General features: G+C 39.6%; 1 protein-coding gene across 2 annotated transcripts in view; it reads right to left on the bottom strand.

Moving 5' to 3' along the window:
• The window catches only part of cops4 (COP9 constitutive photomorphogenic homolog subunit 4 (Arabidopsis)), a 114,737-nt gene that overhangs the window by 8,267 nt on the left and 85,983 nt on the right, over positions 1 to 20,487 (bottom strand). Inside the window, exons 6-9 of one of the 2 annotated variants that reach the window (XR_007265655.1) lie at positions 19,069 to 19,219; positions 17,972 to 18,142; positions 14,740 to 14,855; positions 8,591 to 8,650 (exon numbers count right to left, since the gene is read on the bottom strand). Coding sequence is in view for 1 of the 2 variants with exons in the window: in XM_020510079.2 (XP_020365668.2) it covers positions 14,740 to 14,855; positions 17,972 to 18,142; positions 19,069 to 19,219 (438 nt within the window). In the remaining variant the exon portion in view is untranslated. The remainder of the gene's footprint in view (positions 1 to 8,590; positions 8,651 to 14,739; positions 14,856 to 17,971; positions 18,143 to 19,068; positions 19,220 to 20,487) is intronic. The other variant, XM_020510079.2, reaches the window with a different exon arrangement.

Genomic DNA, 20,487 nt, shown 5'->3' with positions numbered 1-20,487 from the left:
TCCCCTCTAAACCTCCTGCCTTTTGCCATAAAATTATGCTCCCTAGTTATGACCCTTCAAAGAGAACGCCTGCTTCCTATCCACCCTGTCCATGCTTTTCTTGCAGATTGTATTTGTTTCAAGTTCTTCCCTTCCTCTCATCTCAATTCACAATTATTTTTATAATGATATTTGTGTCCTCTACAACGAAGACAGATACAAAATATGTTCAATTTCTCTGTCATTTCCATAATTGTCATTAATTACCCAAACTCACTCTCTAGAGGTCCAACGATCACTTTATGTATCCTTTACAAAAACCTGTTGAAAATCTTACTCAGCTTTCATAATTCTAGCTAGCTTTCCATCTTACTCTAAATTTCTCCCTCCTGACTAACCTTTTAGTCATATTTTGCTGCACATTATAATTTGTCAAATCATCTGTCCAGCCACTCACCTTTATGGAATTATATACCTGTTCTTTCACTGTGATTCCATCTTTAACTTCCTCATTAGCCTCACACTTCCTTCCCATAGAGACCTTTTTTCATGCCGGAATGTAACTTTTCTGAGTATTCTGAACTATCATCTTAAATCCTGTCGCTGCTTCTCTACTGACCTATCCCTTAAATTTTGCAGTTCACTTTACTGGTTCGATCTTCAAACCCTCATAATTGCACTTATTTAAGTTTAAAATCCAAGTCATAGATGCACTTTTCTCTTCCTCAAATTGAATGTGACATTCAATCATATTAAGATCACTGGTAACTCAACCCAGCTTTCTGAGGTCACTGATTAACCATTTTTGTTGCATTACGAATGCATAGTAACAGCTGATACTTGAGGAAGACAGTGCGAGAGAGACAGGGTAAGGGGAGAAGGGACTGGGAGGGGCGTTGATGTATTGAACTGGTAAGCCCTTGATCCTTCATCACTAGCTTTTCATTAAAGTGTCAAATGACTAAACATGAAATGAAACCATAGGCCAGATACCTTTAAAATAGGGTGAGTCTGTGTTGCTTAAGGGAGAAATGGAGAGATCACATTTGGTGATGTGTGGCTTTTGAGTGCATCTTAGGATATTGCAAGAACTTTGAGGAGTTCTGGATGTCTTGTAGATATCAGGAATCATAAGTGAAATAAATTGAAGCTGGAGACAGTGGTTAAGAAAGGGAATTCAGCCGTGGAAGTGGATCTTTTAAAAATTCACTCATGGGATGTGGGATTTCTACTTGCCCTCCAGAAGATGGCGGTGAGCTGCCTTCTTCAACCACTGAAGTCCATTTGTTTGTAGGTACTCCCACAGTGCTATTAGGCAGGGAATTCCAGGATTTTGACCCAGTGATACTGAGTGACTGATGATATATTTCCAAATCAGAATGGTAAATGGTTTGGAGTGTAACTTGCAGGAGGTGATGTTCCCAAGTATCTGCTGCTTTATCCCTCTAGATGGTAGTGGCTGTGGGTTTGGAGGGTGAATTTTGGCAATGCATCTTGTTGATGGTTTTTATCGAATGTGAAAAGGAGATAGAAGACAAAGCAGGAGCACAAGTAATAAACAGGAATCCTATTGGGGAAAAGAGAACTTCCTGGTGCCAAAGGCAAGGGAGGGGGAGTTCTGATTTACAAAGGAGTGGATACACGTGTTGCAGAGAGCACCAGGGTATCATGGACAACAAGGTGCAGGGCTGGATGAACACAGCAGGCCAAGCAGCATCATAGGAACAGAGAGGCTGACGTTTCGGGCCTAGGCCCTTCATCAGAAAAGGTGGAATGATTCCTTTGTAATGCTGAAAACGGAAAGCAGAGGTAGACTTATTTAGTGATAGTATCTGGAGCTGGGGAAAGCAATTAAATTTTTAGCTCAATATTCAAGTTAGATCAACAGCTGAGAGGTATTCAGCATACTGAGGAACTAATAAATTAATACTGAGTAAATGAGAAGAAAACAATAGAATCTTCTCATTCTTGTTTTTGATTTTTTCCAGTTAATGAGATACTGAATGAATAACATTGTAAAATTACACTTGGGAGAGATTCTAAAAGATTTACTTGTGCTAAACAAAGATATTGTTTTTCATGCTCCTGAGTATTTAGCATTCTTCCCTTAAATAAAAATTAAAGTGAAGATTATCATTTACTGTATAACCAATATCATTTCAAAAGCATTATTTGGAATTGAAGAATTGTAAAAAGCCCACAGCTAAAGCTTACAGAATTCTGATTTGATATTTGCTCGTACTTGTTAACAATTTTATGTTTTTCAAATTTTCCTTGCGGCAGTGATCTACAAGGAGTACATTTCGCTGTATTTTGTCCTCAGAGGCAGTTCCTAAAGGATCAATAATTACTCTACATTCAGTTATCTTCTAACTGTACAGCACTACCAACCTCTCAAAAATGATATTGCTATGGAGGCCAAAGTCTCAGTTAAAATATCAGATTGGAGCAACTTAGTCTTATTCCTCTCTTCCAATCCTAACAGAAAGAAATCAAGTCATTGGCACTCCTCCTGCAAAGTCAGGTGCAATTCCAAATAATATTCCAAAGTTGTGACTGAAAGATATTATCAGCATCACGATGCATTTAACTGAGGAAAGGAGAAGCGTCAGCTGCTAACTGCCTGACTGATGATCTAAAGCAGGAGTTGCCAACAGCCAAAGAGGAGTGAAGAACAGCTCCTATAGTACTCTTTGTGGGCCAGGTGGAGCTGGGCATCTGTAACCCATTCCCGATTATTAGCTCTCCACCTTCCCAACACAAGTAAGCACTCCAAATCTGACCTTTAGTTTCCCCAAATCTCAACTAGATGTGCACTGTCCTTCCAAATACTTCGGTGGCTTTCTAGCTTAAAGCTTTCTGCCACTATTTGCCTCTCCTGCCAGCCAGGAGGTAAATGAACAGTGTGAGGGCCATGCTGACCCTGGCCGTGCTGCATTCTTTGCCAGATTAAATGCTTTCTCTCACTTTGTTAATATCAAAGTCCAGATATTTCCATGAATGCAATCTTTATTTAGAATTATAGTAGAATGAAGCACAAAAATGTGATATACACATTTTATATGCATACATAAACAAAAGTCTGCAATAAGTTAATCTCCCTTCATAAACAGCTGTACATTATACACAATCTACAATACATATGGAATTAAGTTCTGAAGCTCCAGATAGTTAGCTTATTTCAGTCCCATCTTCAGCATGCCCCTCAAGCAAGGAGTGAAACCAAGTACCAGAATAGAACTTTTTCAAGTTTTTGATTTTATCTTTGTCCATGGGAAAACCAATCCCTTATTTGATATATAATCTCCTCAACATACTCAGTAATGATTTATGTGCATATAAAAGTACCAGAGGGAAAAAAACTTTATGATGCATTGATATTATCATTTACTATGTTTCCGATAATCTCAAAACACGAGGAAGGAAAATATCTTTGACATAAAATGAAGGGAATCAAGTATTTTTAACCAATAGCTTGCTGGCAGTGTGGGAAATATTCAACTTGCATGGTTTGTACAAACCTGAGGATCAGTTTTAAAATGCTTATGGATAAAGTTTCAGACTTGTGCCTTTGACACAAATATTTAAATGTTTAATTTTTCATCAAGACAAGAGATGTCCGAATGGGTACAGATGTCAGACATAATACACAGTGTAAAGAACAAAAGGTAGTGGAAATATTATAGTTAATATTTTGTCTAGTCAGAGTATCTACATTGTAATGCTAGATCATGGCATACTGTTATTTGGAAACATGAGTTCTAAATTGGACAGAAATATGCAGCTCTAAGTTTGATTTGCATTTGCAAATTGTCAAGAAGGGAAGGGAAGGCACGACTTGTTCATTTTAACTTCTGAATGAAGCTTTTAAAACTCTTAAGGTCAATAGTTCAATGCCTTGGAAACAAGGACAGGAGAAAAAAAAAGGTCATTGCCTAGCAACAAAGTACCTTATAACATAGGGAAACAGAGGAGGAACAAGTTAGTTTAGAAAGACAGGCCATCCAGAAGGTCAGGGAGTGTGCGAATTTCTTTCACAGTGCGGTTTAGCTGTCTCTAAGACCATGTCAGGGCAGAATAAAGGAACTCAGCAACATCAGTAAGAGACAGAAACAGAAGGCTGTGGAACAGGGGTTTAATGAATCCATGTTAAGGAATAAGTGAACTGTCTTGGCAGGTCGTCTAAGGGTCTCAGATACAGGCTTAACTAGAGAAATAATTTCTTGTGAATGCTGAGGTTTGCTGAAACCAGCTAAGCCCACAGACCAAGGAATTTTAAAATGGAAACCTTTTTAAATTTTTTGAATGTTAAAATGGTGATCTTTTACTGAGGTGTCAGTATTCATAAGGGTCTTGTTGAGGGTAAAGGGTTCAATCTTTATTTATAATATTACAAGTAGAACCAAACGTGTAGGGAAATTCGATACTAGAACAGACAAAGGTTTTAAATTTTAATACACGAAGCATTCGAAATAAGGTAGATGAAGGGTTAATGGCAATGAATCAAAGCCAATCAGTTCAACAGCCACATTGAAAAATGTTTGACAGCATTCTATAGGATGGTACACATGAACGTATTGGCCTGGATTTTGTGGTCAGACTAAAAGCAAAGCAGAACAGGAGCACTTACACAGAATTTTTAAAAGGAATGGATACCCAAAAAAACACAATCTGCCATTACCTCCGTCACAGACCACAACAAGACGACACAACACAGCCAGACACGCTAGTCACCCTATCGTACATCAGAGACATATCAGAGCTGACCAGAAGACTACTCAGACCCCTAGGTATCAGGGTAACACACAAACCAACAACCACCCCACAACAGCTACTGACGAACGTAAAGGATCCCATACCCATAACCAATAAAACTGATGTAATATACAAAATACCATGCAAGGTCTGTGAGAAACATTAACTAGGCCAAACTGGAAGAAAACTGACAATAAAGCTATATGAACACTAACTAGCCACCAAGAGATACAACCAATTCTGACTAGTCTCAATACACATGGACAAAGAAGGACACGAATTTGACTGGGACAACACATCCACAATAACACAAGCCAAACAGAAACATGCCAGGGAATTCCTGGAGGCCTGGCATTCCAACCAGAACTCCGTCAACAAACACACTGACTGGACCGAATATACAAACCACTGAAAAACAGAACCGGAAGTAATGCCAACCACCCCAGAAAACCGAGACATACAAATGACAAGCAGAACAGAACACCAATGCTTCACTGGAGGTGCACTGACAATGTTACTTAGAAGGGAGATGAAACGTTTGCAACCAAACCCACCGGCTCAGCGAGCAAATCTATTACCTCAAATGACAGTGTAATTTTATTCTATGCTATTTAAAAAGTTGTGGACTAAAACTGGATAGTGCTTTTAAAAAAATGTTGAAAGGGTAGCTGCCTGTTTTGGTAGCACATAACCTGACATCCATGCCAAGCATAATATCAACAACTGCTTAAACCAAAAGTAAAATTTGAGTTGCAGACAATTTGGAGCCGAGGAGTTATACAAATGCAGATTTTTTTGGCAAGAAGTCTAACGACTCGTAGCCAGTTATTGATGAGAAGACCTTTTTCCTGCCAACAATTCTGTAAGTGGTTCTTAGGTAAAGAGCAGCTTGAACCTGGTCACCTGTAGCTGCAGTCATTCTTGTTTAGAATGGAAACCTGGTCTGTGCTTTCTATTATTATACTGGGTCTGAAAGTCAGATAACTTGGGGAATTCTGCATGCTTTATAAAGTTGTGCACAGTATTTCATATATGGTCTCACTAATGCCCTGTATACCTGAAACATAATGTCTGTACTTTTATGTACATTCCCCTCTCAATAAATACATTCTATTAGCATCACTAATTTCTTTTGCTGCACCTCCCTATTGTTATGATAAGAGCTAATGTTTCTACTGGAAAAGTCAGATCCCAGACTAAAATCTGGCCTGATAAATCATATTTTGGTTTTTTTTTTATTTTACAAGGTGGCATTTTACTGAGACACACTGTTGCAGATTTGATTTTAACAATAAACATAAGTTTTGTTACTCGAAAAATGAAGATAAATCAGGCAATTTACATACAACCCAATTTGTAAGGTTTAAAAACATGCAATTAAAAAATCCATTCCCAATATCACTCCGAAGAAATTTTCCCTTCTCTATAACATCTACATGTTTGATTTAACTGTTTATTTAAACTCCTGCGAGTCTGACAGCCTTTTTCTTGACTAAACACAAATGGGCTTAAATATTCTTAGCTTCAAATAGCTTGAACCGACTATGACACTTCCTTTTAACAAATTTCTATTTTGAGAAGGTTTTGCAAACTGACTTTGTCAATAAATTTAAAACTTTAAAACAAAACATCCACCTTGTAATAAGGCATCTTGAGAATGTGATAGAAACAGATGTATCTAATTGTTTTGTATTTCTGGTCAAATCATGTAAACAGCTTTATGACTGTTGGCATTATTAACAAAAGGATACAGCATCGTTTGTACAAATACTGTATCTAAAAGCATGTCTCATTTGTTCACATAATGAAATGTTAGTTCCTGGGCATTAGGGATAGAGATGGGCATCTGCAATACTCTAGTTCGAGCTGGGATGACCTCACATGACCCTCATTTTAAGCCAACGGAGTTAATTTGAATTATTACATAATAAAGAATAAGACAGACAGTCTCACAATTAGGGATAGGCATTTAAGACTCAAGGCTCTTGCGGCACAATTTTATCATGGTTTCTGTGGTTTAATTCTTCTGAGACATGATTTAATATAACATCGTCTTAGTGATAGACGTAGTCTCATTGCCTGTGACGACAGCACTCGAGGAATCCTGGGCCATGAAAAATAATAAATTTCTCTGATGTCCACACTGCTTGTTTGTTAAGACTATATAAAAATGTGACTTATAAATTCTGCTTGACTCATAAATTCTAGTTCTTTGTATCTTGTTAGCTTAAGCACAACAAATGAGGAGCCAATTCCTATAAACTAAGAATTCCAAATTTAAGAGTTTAAGCGTTTTATACTTCAAAAACTCCCAAGTCTAAGAATAATCATGGTATGTATGTCATTACAAGTAATATCAGTTATTATGTATACTTAACTCCCAATGAAAGGCAATAGCTGCCTTAAAAACTCATTAGCTTGTGCAGTAATTTATAAATCTGTAATAAAGAACCTTCATTCTCTTACAATCAGTTATTAGTTCTTAAGAAACACTCAGTGCTAAACACCAGTGATCCATATGCCATTGTTCCTTCAATACATCGACAAAACACATCAACCTCAAGAGTGTGCGATCAAGATACCACCAAAACGTCTCCTGTCCCACTGCTATACAACCATCAAAGACACCTAACTGCTCCACTCCCCACCTGCATTTTGGTAAATCAAGACAAAAGGCTGTGCTCCTTCTCCCTGCTTACAAGCAGAAACTGAAGTGTGAGGATCCGGTACAGAAAGTTGTACAGTACTGATGTGAAGTAATGGATGAACTCCGACGTGACTGCTTGGAGTCTGTGGACTGGTTCACATTCAAGAACCCAGTGGCAAACCTAGATGAGTATAACATGCCACGAGTGTTACAGACTTCATCCAAAAGTGTGTAGAGGACTGCGTGCCAATGAAGTTAATCCAAGTGTTTTCCAACTGGAAACGATGGATGAGCCAGAAGGTCCACTCTTTACTGAAGTCTAGGTCTGAAGCGTTCAACTTGGGTGACCCTGGCCTATACAGGAAATCTAGGTATGATCTTCACAACAAGACACCGCGTGCACGATGGCTCAGTGGTTAGCAATGCTGCCTCACAGCACCAGGGACCCGGGTTCAATTCCATCCTCGGGAGACTGGCCGTGTGGAATTTGCACATTCTCCCCGTGTCTGTGTGGGTTTCCTCTGGGTGCTCCGGTTTCCTCCCACAGTCCAAAGATGTGCAGGGTAGGTGGATTGGCCATGCTAAATTGCCCATAGTGTTCAGGGATGTGTAGATTAGGTGGGCTATAGGAGATGAGTCTGGGTGGGATGCTTGGAGGGTCAGTGTGGACTTGTTGCGCTGAAGGGCCTGATTCCACACTGTAGGGATTCTGTGATTCTGAATACCAGATTAAACTAGAGTCCCAGATCAACCACATGAATACACATCGACTGTGCCAAAGGTTACATGATGTAACGGTCTACAAAGCAAAGTCAAGCAGAATCACTGACAACAATGCATCCCTCCACAATGCTTGTTTTGAACAGAAGGTCAGTGAAATGATGTCACCTGCCCCGACAGCCTCAGTTACACCTGTACCCACAGTCAGCGCCACAGACATCAGATCAGCCTTCTTCAGGGTGAATCGAAGGAAAGCAACTGGCTCGGATGGAGTATTTGCAGGCGTCTTTAAGATCGCCTTCCTATGATGCGAGGTTCCCACAAAACGGCCACTATCATCCCGGTGCCAAAGAAAAATCAGGCAACATGCCCTAATGACTACTGTCTAGTTGCTCTGACATCCACCATTATGAAGTGCTTTGAGAGGCTAGTAATAGCACACATCAACGCTAGCGTCCTGATTGCCTTGATCCAGAACAATTTGCCTACCGTCACAATAGGTCCACAGTGGATGTCATCTCCATGGCCCTGCACTCATCTTCGGAACATCTGAATAACAAGGACACATATATCAGACTCCTCCTTATTGATTTTAGCTCCACCTTTAACACCATAATTCCAACCAAACTCATCTCCAAACTCCGAGATGTAGGACTCTGCTCCCCTCTCTGGAACTGGATCCTCAACTTACTGACCCGCAGATGACAACACCTCTTCCATGATAATCCTCAACACCAGTGCCCAGCAAGGCTGTGTACTCAGCCCCTTACTATACTCCTTAAACACTCACGACCATCAGCTGAATTTGGCCACACAAAATTTGCTGATGACTCCACCGCAAAGTGTCAGATCTCAAACAATGACAAGACACAGTAAAAGAGATAAAACAGTTTGGTGGCATGGTGTCAAAACAACAATCTCTCCCTCAATATCAGCAAAATGAAGGAGCTGGCCATCGACTTGAGGAAGTGGAGTGGAGCACACGCCCCTGTCTGTATCAATGGTGATGTGGAGATGGTCGAAAGCTTCGAGTTGCGAGGAGTATCACTAACGAACTTGTTAGATTGCAAAATTGCAAACTGCAGATTTTTTCAGGTGTGTCCAGGAAGGAATTCTGACTCAATATGTAGATAGGCAGACTAGAGGGGAGGCCATATTGGATTTGGTGCTTGGCAATGAACCAGGCCAGGTGTCAGATCTCTCAGTGGTGGGGCATTTCGGTGATAGTGATCACAACTCTCTGACCTTTACTATAGTCAGGGAGAGGGATAGGAGCAGACAGTATGTGAAAATATTTAATTGGGGGAGGGGAATTACAACTCTATTAGGCAAGAACTGCGGAGCATAAACTGGGAACAGATGTTCTCAGGGAAATGCATGACAGAAATGTGGAGGTTGTTTAGGGAGCACTTGCTGCAAGTACTGTATAGGTTTGTCCCACTGAGGCAAGGAGGGGATGGTAAGGTGAAGGAACCTTGGATGACAAGACATGTAGAACATCTAGTCAAGAGGAAGAAGGAAGCTTACTTAAGGTTGAGGAAGCAAGGGTCAGACAGGGCTCTCGAGGGCTACAAGGCAGCCAGGAAGGAACTGAAGAATGGACTTAGGAAAGCTAGAAGCAGGAAGATAAAGCCTTGGCGGGTAGGATTAAGGAAAACCCTAAGGCGTTCTATACTTATGTGAGGAACAAGAGGATGGCCAGAATGAGGGTAGGGCCAATCAGGGATAGTGGAGGGAACTTGTGTGCGGAGTCAGAGGAGGTAGGGGAGGTCCTTAATGAATTCTTTGCTTCAGTATTCACCAGTGAGAGGGACTTTGAAGTTTGTGAGGACAGCGTGAAACAGGCTGATATGCTTGAATAGGTTGATGTTAGGAAGGAGGATGTGCTAGAAATTTTGAAAAACACGAGGATAGATAAATTCCCTGGGCCAGACGGGATATGCCCAAGGTTACTATGGAAAATGAGGGAAGAGATTGCTGCGCCTTTGGCGATGATCTTTGCGTCCTCACTGTCCACTGGAGTAATACCAGATGATTGGAGGGTGGCAAATGTCATTCCCTTGTTCAAGAAAGGAAATAGGGATAATCCTGGGAATTACAGACCAGTCAATCTTACTTCTGTGGTGGGAAAATTAGAACATCTTCACAGAGGCAATTAGAGATGGGCAATAAAAACTAGCCTTGTCTTGTCCATAACCTATGAATGAATGAATAGAAAAGCATGAGGACATGATTATAGTATTCAAATTAGTAATGATCATGGTGTAGAGGATCAGTCAGGGATATTTGTTTTGGCACAGGATACATAAATAATATGCTAGTATAACCTGAAAGGTAAAAGTTTACTTCAGTAGGGGTCTGTCAGTTTTCCAAATACTTTAAAAAGGAAGGTGGTGGGCTTAACAGCGAGGAAAGATTGTACAAACATCTAGAAGTGAGACATGTCAATGACACAAAAGTACAGAAAAATGGACCAGTCATTCCTGCCATTAAGATTTTCTATGCTTTTTTTCAATTGTCAGATAATGTGGCAACAGATCTTTCCAAATCCAGGCCATAAGCCAATTTTAGCTACTTTATCATTAGATACAATATTCTTACTTTATGTCAGATAAATCTCCAAACTTTTCAGAGTTAGATGAAAAGATGACAACTCCTCCTTTTGAGGTTGTTCCAATTAGCTTCCAAAAGCCAAATCTTATAGCTAGCATTCCTTTCAAGTTGCTATTATGATCCCAGACCAGATCACCAAATTTATATTACAATTTGGCTTGGGACCAGTAACTTTTCCTTTTACAGTCGACAAAGTGGGAGATCTAGGGGACTAACCAAGAGAATTATGTTACAAGATTCCACAGTTTTAAACTACACCAATAAACTTTATTACATAACAGTGGAACAGTAATATAATTTGCAATATGTACAACTTATGTTCAGAATTCATGTGGTAAATATGGTTAACAGATCGTGATTGAACACCTTCAGCACACATCAGATGGCTACTGCAATCAAGCTAAATCCCTCGGATTTCTCACAACTGCCCCCACTCTGAACATTAATGGCACAATGGGTCATAAGATCTCAATAAACAAGGGGTTACAATTTGCCAATTTAGCCTTAAAGCTCCCTCTCAAGAACCACTCAGTCACAGACTACCGTAACGTCAGCTCCCGCTCTGGTTGATCATCCACCTTTTCTGGGACTACATTCCTCAAAACTACACTCTGACACTTGCTCACAAGCATAACTCCAGCTCCTCACTGACAGCTTGCATCACCATGCCAGTCTTGCCTCGAGATTCCCCCCTCCAACCTGGTTCAATTGCCTCAAGCAAATACGGTTTGTAAACTTTTCAAAAACGACTCTCTCGGGTGGACTGACGTATTAATGCTCACAAATATCTTTCAAGCATCCCCCAACACAGTCAGCAACCTTCCCACTTTCTCAGCCCCACAGGGCTTCTTCAAAGTGCTTAACTGCCTATCAATTCCTAACTTCTTCCCGAGTTCTAATACAGAGCCATCCAGCTGCTCTCAACTCCTCTTAACATAAATGATCTGGAGAAAGGTATAGATGGTCTGATTAGCAAGTTTGCAGATGACATTAAGATTGGTGGAGTAGCAGATAGTGAAAGGGACTGTCGGAGAATGCAGCAGAATATAGATAGATTGGAGAGCTGGGCGGAGAAATGGCAAATGGAGTTCAATCCAGGCAAATGCAAGGTGATGCATTTTGGAAGATCCAATTCAAGAGCGAACTATACGGTAAATGGAAAAGCCCTGGAGAAAATTGATGCACAGAGAGATCTGGGTGTTCAGGTCCACTGTACCCTGAAGGTGGCTCTGCAGGTCAATACAGTGGTCAAGGTGGCATACGGCATGCTTTCATTCATCGGATGGGGTATCGTGTACAAGAGTTGGCAGGTCATGCTGCAGTTGTATAGGACTTTGGTTTGACCACATTTGGAATACTGCGTACAGTTCTGGTCGCCACATTACCAAAAGGATGTGGATGCTTTGGAGAGGGTGCAGAGGAGGTTCACCAGGATGTTGCCTGGTATGGAGGGCGCTAGCTATGAAGAGAGGTTGAGTAGATTAGGATTATTTACATTAGAAAGACGGAGGTTGAGGGGGGACCTGATTGAGGTCTACAAAATCATGAGAGGTATAGACAGGGTGGATAGCAAGAAGCTTTTTCCCCCAGAGTGGGGGACTCAATTACTAGGGGTCACGATTTCAAGGTGAGAGGGGAAAAGTTTAAGGGAGATATGCGTGGAAAGTTCTTTACTCAGAGGGTGGTGGGTGCCTGGAACGCGTTGCCAGTGAAGGTGGTAGAGGCGGGCACGATAGCGTCATTTAAGATGTATCTAGACAGATACACGAATGGGCAGGGAGCAGAGGGATACAGATCCTTGGAAAATAGGCGACAGGTTTAGATAGAGGATCTGGATCGGCGCAGGCTTGGAGGGCCGAAGGGCCTGCTCCTGTGCTGCAATTTTCTTTGTTCTTTGTTCCTCATTCGTCAGTTGCACAGGATCTGTGTAGTTTGCCTACCTTCCCAGCAGTATTGCTAACTCTAGCATTTCTAACATGGAAATTACTCCTGTCTCTGCATTTGTTTCTCCAACTGCCTGTACTTTTTCACAGACTGCCTGTAACATTTGAACTCCTCTTCAATGACTCCTGAATGACCTGCTGAAAATTTTGCAATAAACTAACTGTAATGCTGGATAGAGCTGAATATAGTCACCTAGCACAAATTAGAACTGAGTGTGCTCTGTATGTTACAATTCAGTTTGCTGGCTTCCATACATAAAAAAAGTTGACAAAAAGGATTCATCATTCTCTTAATATCACTGAAATGTTTAGATACAGGTCAAGGTCTGCCTGTAAGTAACCAGTATTTTGTTGAGCAGTTTAAAATAATAGGGGAGTTAATAACTACTAAATCCAAACATAGAAAGAGAAGTTGGAGCAGATTGGCCATTCAGCACCTTAAGCCTGCTCCACCATTCATTCTGATCATGTTTGATCGAGCTCAATACCCTAATACCGCCCTCCCCCCCCATATCTCTTGATCCCTTTAGCCATCAGAGTTATACCCACCTCCTTCTTGAAAACACAATGTTTTGGCCTCAACTACTCTCTGTGGTAGTGAATTCTACAGGCTTACCACTCTTTTGGTGAACAAATTTCTCCACATCTCACAGTCTGAAAAGGCTCACTCCTTATCCTTAATCTACGACTCCTGGTTTGGAACTCCCTCACCATTGGGAAAATCTGTCATGCATCTAAACGGAGTAGTCCTGTTAGAATTTTATGGGTTTCTATGAGATCTTCCTTCCTCCACCCCAGCTAATTCTTCTAAATGCCTGTGAACACAATCTTAACTGACTCAACCTCTCCTCATATGTCAGTCCTGTCATCCCAGCAATCAATATGGTAAACCACAAAAGAAAGATGTCAACTAATGGAAGGACTTTACAGGCAGACTAAATCTGCTTTAATTCACACAGAACTCCTTCTGTGGTCAACAGCTCATGCAGTGGGACTTGAACACAGGATCTTCTAGCTCAGAGACATGAGCGCTACCAATTCAGGATTACTGCTTGCTGTAGAGCAAAATGGTTCAGTAAGAAAATTTCTGACAATACAGCACAGGAAGGCAGGCAGTTTTCATTTTGCTTTTGGTCAAACATCGAATGATCCTATTGTGACAATATTTTCCAGATAGATGGGTAATTATTGTCAAAATTACCCTTCTCTCCTAAAGATGTATTTGGTACAGACAGTGCTTCTTTAAAAGGGCGGCACAGTGGCTCAGTGGTTAGCAATACTGCCTCACAGCACCAGGGACCCAGGTTCAATTCCAGCCTAGGGTGACTGTCTGTGTGGAGCTTGCACATTCTCCCCGCGTCTGCATGCCTCCGGAAGCTCCGATTTCCTCCAACAGTCCAATGATGTGCAGGTTAGGTGGGTTAGCCATGGGAAATGCAGGGTTACAGGCATAGGTTAATAGGGTGGGATGCCCTTTGGAAGTCAGTGTGGACGCGATGGGCCGAATTGCTTGCTTCCACACTGTATGGATTCTAAGAGACCGATACCTAATTTTACTAAAGAAACCAAATCTGTCGAAGTCTATTTTAATATAGTCAGCCTCTTTTAAATGAATTCAAGTTTAATCCAAGTCGTAGAAAACGTTTCCTACTTCAGTGGTGAAGTTTTTCTAATCCGTGGCAGATTCTCAATAGGATTGACTAGCAAGTCTTGAGTTACACACTCTTATTCAAAAATCTAGGACAGATGAGAACATAGGGAGGCAAAGCAAGAGTGTCTTAATTCATTGCAATATCAATTTCCTGCAATTTAAAATCTGAATAAAAAACCGTGCTGCTAAGAACTGACATTTATTTTATCAATGTTCTTGCCATACGTAGCTGCATCAGTTCTATTCACAAAGTAGGAAACAGTCATTTCAAAAGCTGTTTTCTTCTGTGTAAATTAAATGAATTAATGTCAAGACATAAACAGTGAAGGAACATGCTACCTGTTGATTGGAAATCATTGGGTATCTCGTTGCCCGAGGTTTTCTTTCAAGTTTAAATACAAGAAAATAAGTTCAGTACTATGACAGCTTACCTTGGCTGGCGGTATTTCAAGCAAAGCTCCAAGCTCTTCAAATGTAATATTATTGTACAGTTTACTGGCAGAAAGCAAGTTGTGTTCAATGACTGCCCTGTCCAATATACTGGAACCTAGTATTAAGGGAGGAAACATGATATGAACAATAGATACAAAGTCATCTGAATTTTTAAATTGACTAAACTTTAATTAATAAGAAATCTGCCCACCAGAAGTCTTTAAAATGCAGTACAAAATTTAGAGGAACCTGTTTACATCATCTGTGGCATTTGCGGAATTGGCACAAATGGCATTACTTATTATCACCATTAATTTGCATAATTTAATTGGTTCTGGAGATGGCAATTACAGCCACTATGCCATTCCAGCCCTATTACTAGATAACTATAATACTAGAGATAGATGAATTAGATTCTCAACTGACAAGAGAATCAGAAGCTATTGGGGGTAAGAGCAAAGTTGAAGCCACAGAATCAGATCAGTCATGATTTTACTGAATGATGGAGCAGGCTATAGGGACCAAATGGCCTACTGGTGCTCCTAACTCATGTTTGTATGTAAATGACATCGCAAAAATGTAATCTAAGTTAATTACTACAAGTGTATTAGCTCTGTAAGATTTTAAAAACATTATTGTAATCCGAAGTGAAAATCTAAAACACACAACAAAGAATAAAGCATGTGGAGGCAATGGCCTGGTGGTATTATTGCTGGACTGTTAATCCAGATACTCAGATAACATTCTGGGGATCCAGGTTCTAATCTCGCCATGGTAGATGTGGAATTTGAATTCAATAAATATCTGGAATTAAGAATCTAATGATGACCGTGAATCCATTGACAATTGTTGGAAAAACTCATCTGGTTCACTAATGCCCTTACCATTACCTGCCATCCTTACCTGGTCTGGCCTACATGTGACTCCAGACCCACAGCAATGTGGCTGACTCTTAACTGCCCTCTGGGCAATTAGGGATGGGCAATAAATGCTGCTTGGTCAGCGATGCGCTCAGCCCATGAATGAATGAAAAAATTCCTTTGACAGGCCTCCACTTATTCTAAACAATATCAGATGAAGTCACCATAATGCACTTTTGGACAGTCTACCACCTCCATCATGCTTAATTCGGAGCCTTTACAGTCCACATTTTCTCTGAAATTTGGGAATTCGTTCTTAGTTCTATTTGTACCTATTGTTCTGATGTAGTGACTAATCCTGTTTGAACTTCACTGGGTTGAAGTTCTGAAGAGGATTGGCAAGTGAATTAAAGTCAGGACACCAGATCCATTGATATCATCAGCATGATGCAAAATATGTAAGCATGGACTTAAACAAGGGGTGTGGGTTAAAGCTGCTTGGTATGCATCTATAGTTTCTAAAAGCAAAAGGATGGACAGTACAGTGTTAGTCAGTTAAACAGTGGCACAGTCAAAATGGCTGCACCAAAAGTTAGCATCAGAATCGACAAAGTAAAAACAGAGAGAGCAAGAAAAATGACAAATTATGGTAGACAGATTTAGACCCGAGAGATTGCTGTACATGTGGCAGTTTTTTAGTTGGTCACTTCTAGGTAATGAACCGAACATAAAATAAATATCCAGGAAGATGCCAAAGTACTTAGCACAATGGTCTCAGTTAAAATAAAATTTATACAATAACAAAAATCTTGATATCGTAAGTATAAATAGAATACTCGATGACAGGCATTGTACAGTTATCCTAGTCCTTAGTCAAATCAATGCAATTTACCCCCAGGACATAAATAAATCAACAGTTTGTCATTACATAGCCTCCATTCATTAAAGTGTTTTCCAATTAAAGGGGTCAGAAACTTTAATTGTAATCAGTAACTGAATTATTAATATGCTAATTTAACCGAAAACAAGTTACCACATAAATATTTTGAGATTGTAACAATGTTTTAAGATATCTACTACTTTAAAAAATGCAATTACTCTGGTTTCCTCTCCTCATTTGAAGGAACTGATTGATGTTACAGTGCAGTTTCAATGGAAATGTCAACCATGGCAGTATGATCAGAAAGCAAATTTGTGTCCTTCTCCCACCCAAGGGAAACTGTGGCATTCTAAATGCTATCCAGTTTGAAATCAACTAACTTAGCTGACAGGAAAATTGAATATGCATGCTAAATACTATGCTTCCTGCATACTCATCTGTCTACATTCATTCACGGACAGTTTCAGATAAATGACAAGTTAATTATTACCATTGCCCTTGCTACATGCCTGCAGATATTTTTTGAATGCCATTAATGACTAAACATCAAATCAACTATTAAAAATTGTTTTGTTTTAAAAGTACAAATAACTGAATCCTCTGCATTTGTCTGCTGTTGTAAAATATCATCCAAATAAATATGCCAGAAAGAAAGTTCATAAATTTTATAGCAATCTACTGGTGCATAATGTTTGACATTTACTCTGTCTTACTCAAATGGTTTTATAATAAAATCAAATTTTTAATGCAATATTCCCAGTGTGTGCTAAATACTAAATCTAAAAGCTCCATTAATTCAAGTGAGATCACTGAGTGCTCTAAATGAGTCCCTGACTACAGCAATGCACTATGTCACCACAGAAATATTGTGATGAGTTATTGTGATTTTGCACTTGCATGCATGATGCTCCACCTAGCATGGCACTGTCCACAAACGCAGCCAACATTAAAGGTAAGCTCATCACTTGCTTGTTGACAAGGATAGTAGTTATGCTACCAGGAAGTGGGAGGATAGTAGTACAAGAAAGAAAGTACAATGTGTAATTTCATACAGTCAGGCAATACTACAACTTCTGTTCCACTTGATGCTGCTCACCTTTTTCTAAGTGTCCACCTCTCTCTTCCATGACAGCCTTCTACCACCAGAGTTGATCTACATCCTGTTATTGACATTTATCCTGGACCTATCTGACTTCTCCGTGACTAATACCAGTGTCTTTGCTTTTTACTCTGTGACATTCAAGATGATTATGTGTGTAACTCAACAATGCAGGAAACTATTAACTAAGGGTAGTTTGGCTTTGTTTGAACAACACCATGAGGAAATGAATGTTCAGCCTGACAGGGTGTTCACATTCATTCTGTTAAAAATAAAATTTACAGTTCCAAAGATGTGTTTTAAGTTTGTGACCCACAAACTATTCTACTATACAGTACAAAGAAAAAGGTGTGAAACACACACCTTCAGAATAAAAACTGTCAAGACTTTACCGTCAGCAGTCGTTGCTTTCTGGTGAGGCATCAGCATGGCAGCAAACTCCTGCAGCTGGTTCCCTCGAATAATTCTATCCAGATACATTTTCTCTAGAATGCCATAAGCTGCAAGTTGCTGGCAGCGTTCATCCTTAAACAGGGTTGCCAGCATACGGGAACGCTGCTGTCCTGGGGCAGAGGGAAGAAACAACCAGCAGAATTATTGTCAATTATAAAACTTCACTATGTTACACTGCAGTATTTGTTCACAATGTTACATCCATACATCAAATTGGGTTTGCTTAAAATATCTTCAGCTCTAAATTCATTCCACTAGATGTCTTATTTTAAAAATGGATACTTCTATGACACACATTTTAATAGCCCTTGACATTTCACATAATAAAACCTAACCCGTCAAAACCAAACTATGGAAGAAAAGGCCTAGATGCACCGGACTTGAAACATCAGCCAAATTTACTGAAATAATTTTCCTTGGTGTATGCATCCAGATCACTTTCCATGCTACTCATGTAGCAACAATGTGAATGTCAACCTTTAACATTAAAACAAAATATAGTTTATGCTTTTCTGAATTGAGAGCGTATCAATAAAATGCAGCATCTTTAAAATGTTCTGAAGATTAGTACTGAAGTTAGTTAATTGCTCCAGGAATAACACTTGGAATCCAACTACAGGAAGGTTAAGTTCATATGTTAAATTTCATTGTTTTTGAAAAAAAAGTTATTCGCTATGGAAATGCTTCCTGAGCTCCCAATAAGGCCAAAAAATGCAGTACAGCTGTGGAGGAGCCTGAAGCTCTCGCCATTCTTACGTTCCTAACTCCAGAGGAATTGTGAATTGGAAACTTAAAAAACATATTAAACCAAGGGTAAAGTTACACTAAAAGACTTTTTTTTAAAACATCTGTAACATTTTAATTTAAGTATGCACTTATCCGTTTGTGGAAACCAGCAGTTTGTCTACTAACAAATTGACCAGCATACCGGTTCAAACTTAAGACCTGCAAACCAAAATAATTCAACTCAACCAGATGTTTATTGTACACATTGTTGCTCTAGCTTTACTGGTCTACAACATAAATATATTATTACCTGCTGATGCTAGAATGGTGCAGTGCAATGCATGCTTTAATGCTTCTAGTCGCTCAGTCTCATGTACTATAGACTTATAAGAAAGTTCATTATATCGTTGTGCCGCTTCTATAAACTTCCTTCTGTAGTCAAGGACACGTGCATAGCATACCTGAAGACAAAAAGTCATGTTATATATGTCCGAAAACCATTGAGAAGCACTAAATCAACCATGTGACAAACATGAAACTTTTTTTTTTAGTTTGCACATATCTAAGCTGGACATCAAAATGATTCTGACATTTAACGTAAAAATTGAAGTGAGATTTAAAGATTAGCCTACCACAAAAATAATATCACACTTGCACGAAAGGTTATAAAGGGATGCGGAAAGCAAGAAAATAACAATGTGTTTGTAATAGACCAAACATTTACACTGAAATTATGATTAGAAGCTAAAAACATAAGCATAAATAACAAATTCCAAAATTTGACAGAATTGCGTGCTTCAGTCAGACTTCTCTCCCACCTGCACATTTGCATGGTTCTCAAACACATTTCTGACAGTAAGTCAATTTAGTTGTAACTTAGGGAAATATTTGAATGGAAAAAATAAAAATGCAGGAAACCTGAAACATTAAAAATACAAATCAGGCAAGACATCTGTGGAACAGTCAAATGTCTCAATCTCCTGTGGAACTGCAAAGACTAGGTATAACAGATTTGCTTTTATAGGTTGTATAATTAGACTGTAGTGCTTTTCCTCCAATTCCCGACTTTTTTTTTAAAAAACCTATTCCACTTACTCTTTCTTCCTCCATCCCTCCGAACCCCAACCAGAAGCTGCTTATGAAATACTGAACACCAGTGTAAAAAGGAAGTTAAAAGGTTTTTTGAAGGGATTCAGGAAGAAAAGTTTTAATATTTTCTACAATTAAATCATATCTATTTAACTATAGGACCATAAGACATCAGAGCAGAACCAGGTCATTCAGCCTGTCGAGTTTGCTCTGCCATTCAATGAGATCATAGCTGATCTGATCATCTTCAACTCCAGTTTCCCAACTCAACCCTTGATTTGCTTTCTAATTACAAATCTGTCCATCTCCTCCTACTAATGCAGCCTCTACAGCCCTCTATGCTTAAAAAAAATCCATAAATTCACTGCCCTTTGAGAACAAATTCCTGTTCATCTGTCTTCAATCTGCGACCACTTATTCTGAGATTATGCCCTCTGGTACTCGACTATCCTGCAAGGATAAACTACCTTTCCACATTTACCCTGTCAAGTCCCTTTAAGAATCTGTTGTTTAAACAAGGTCATCTCTCATTCTTCTAAATTCCAATGAGTACAGGCCCAAACTACTCAACCTCTCCTCATAACACATCCCATCCTTAGCCAGGATCAGTCTAGTGAACCTTCTCTGGACTGCCTCCAAT

This window comes from Rhincodon typus, chromosome 1 (genome assembly GCF_021869965.1).
Source record: "Rhincodon typus isolate 14 chromosome 1, sRhiTyp1.1, whole genome shotgun sequence".
In the NCBI taxonomy this organism is placed as follows: Eukaryota; Metazoa; Chordata; class Chondrichthyes; order Orectolobiformes; family Rhincodontidae; genus Rhincodon; species Rhincodon typus.
This window is presented reverse-complemented; position numbering and strand designations above follow the sequence as displayed.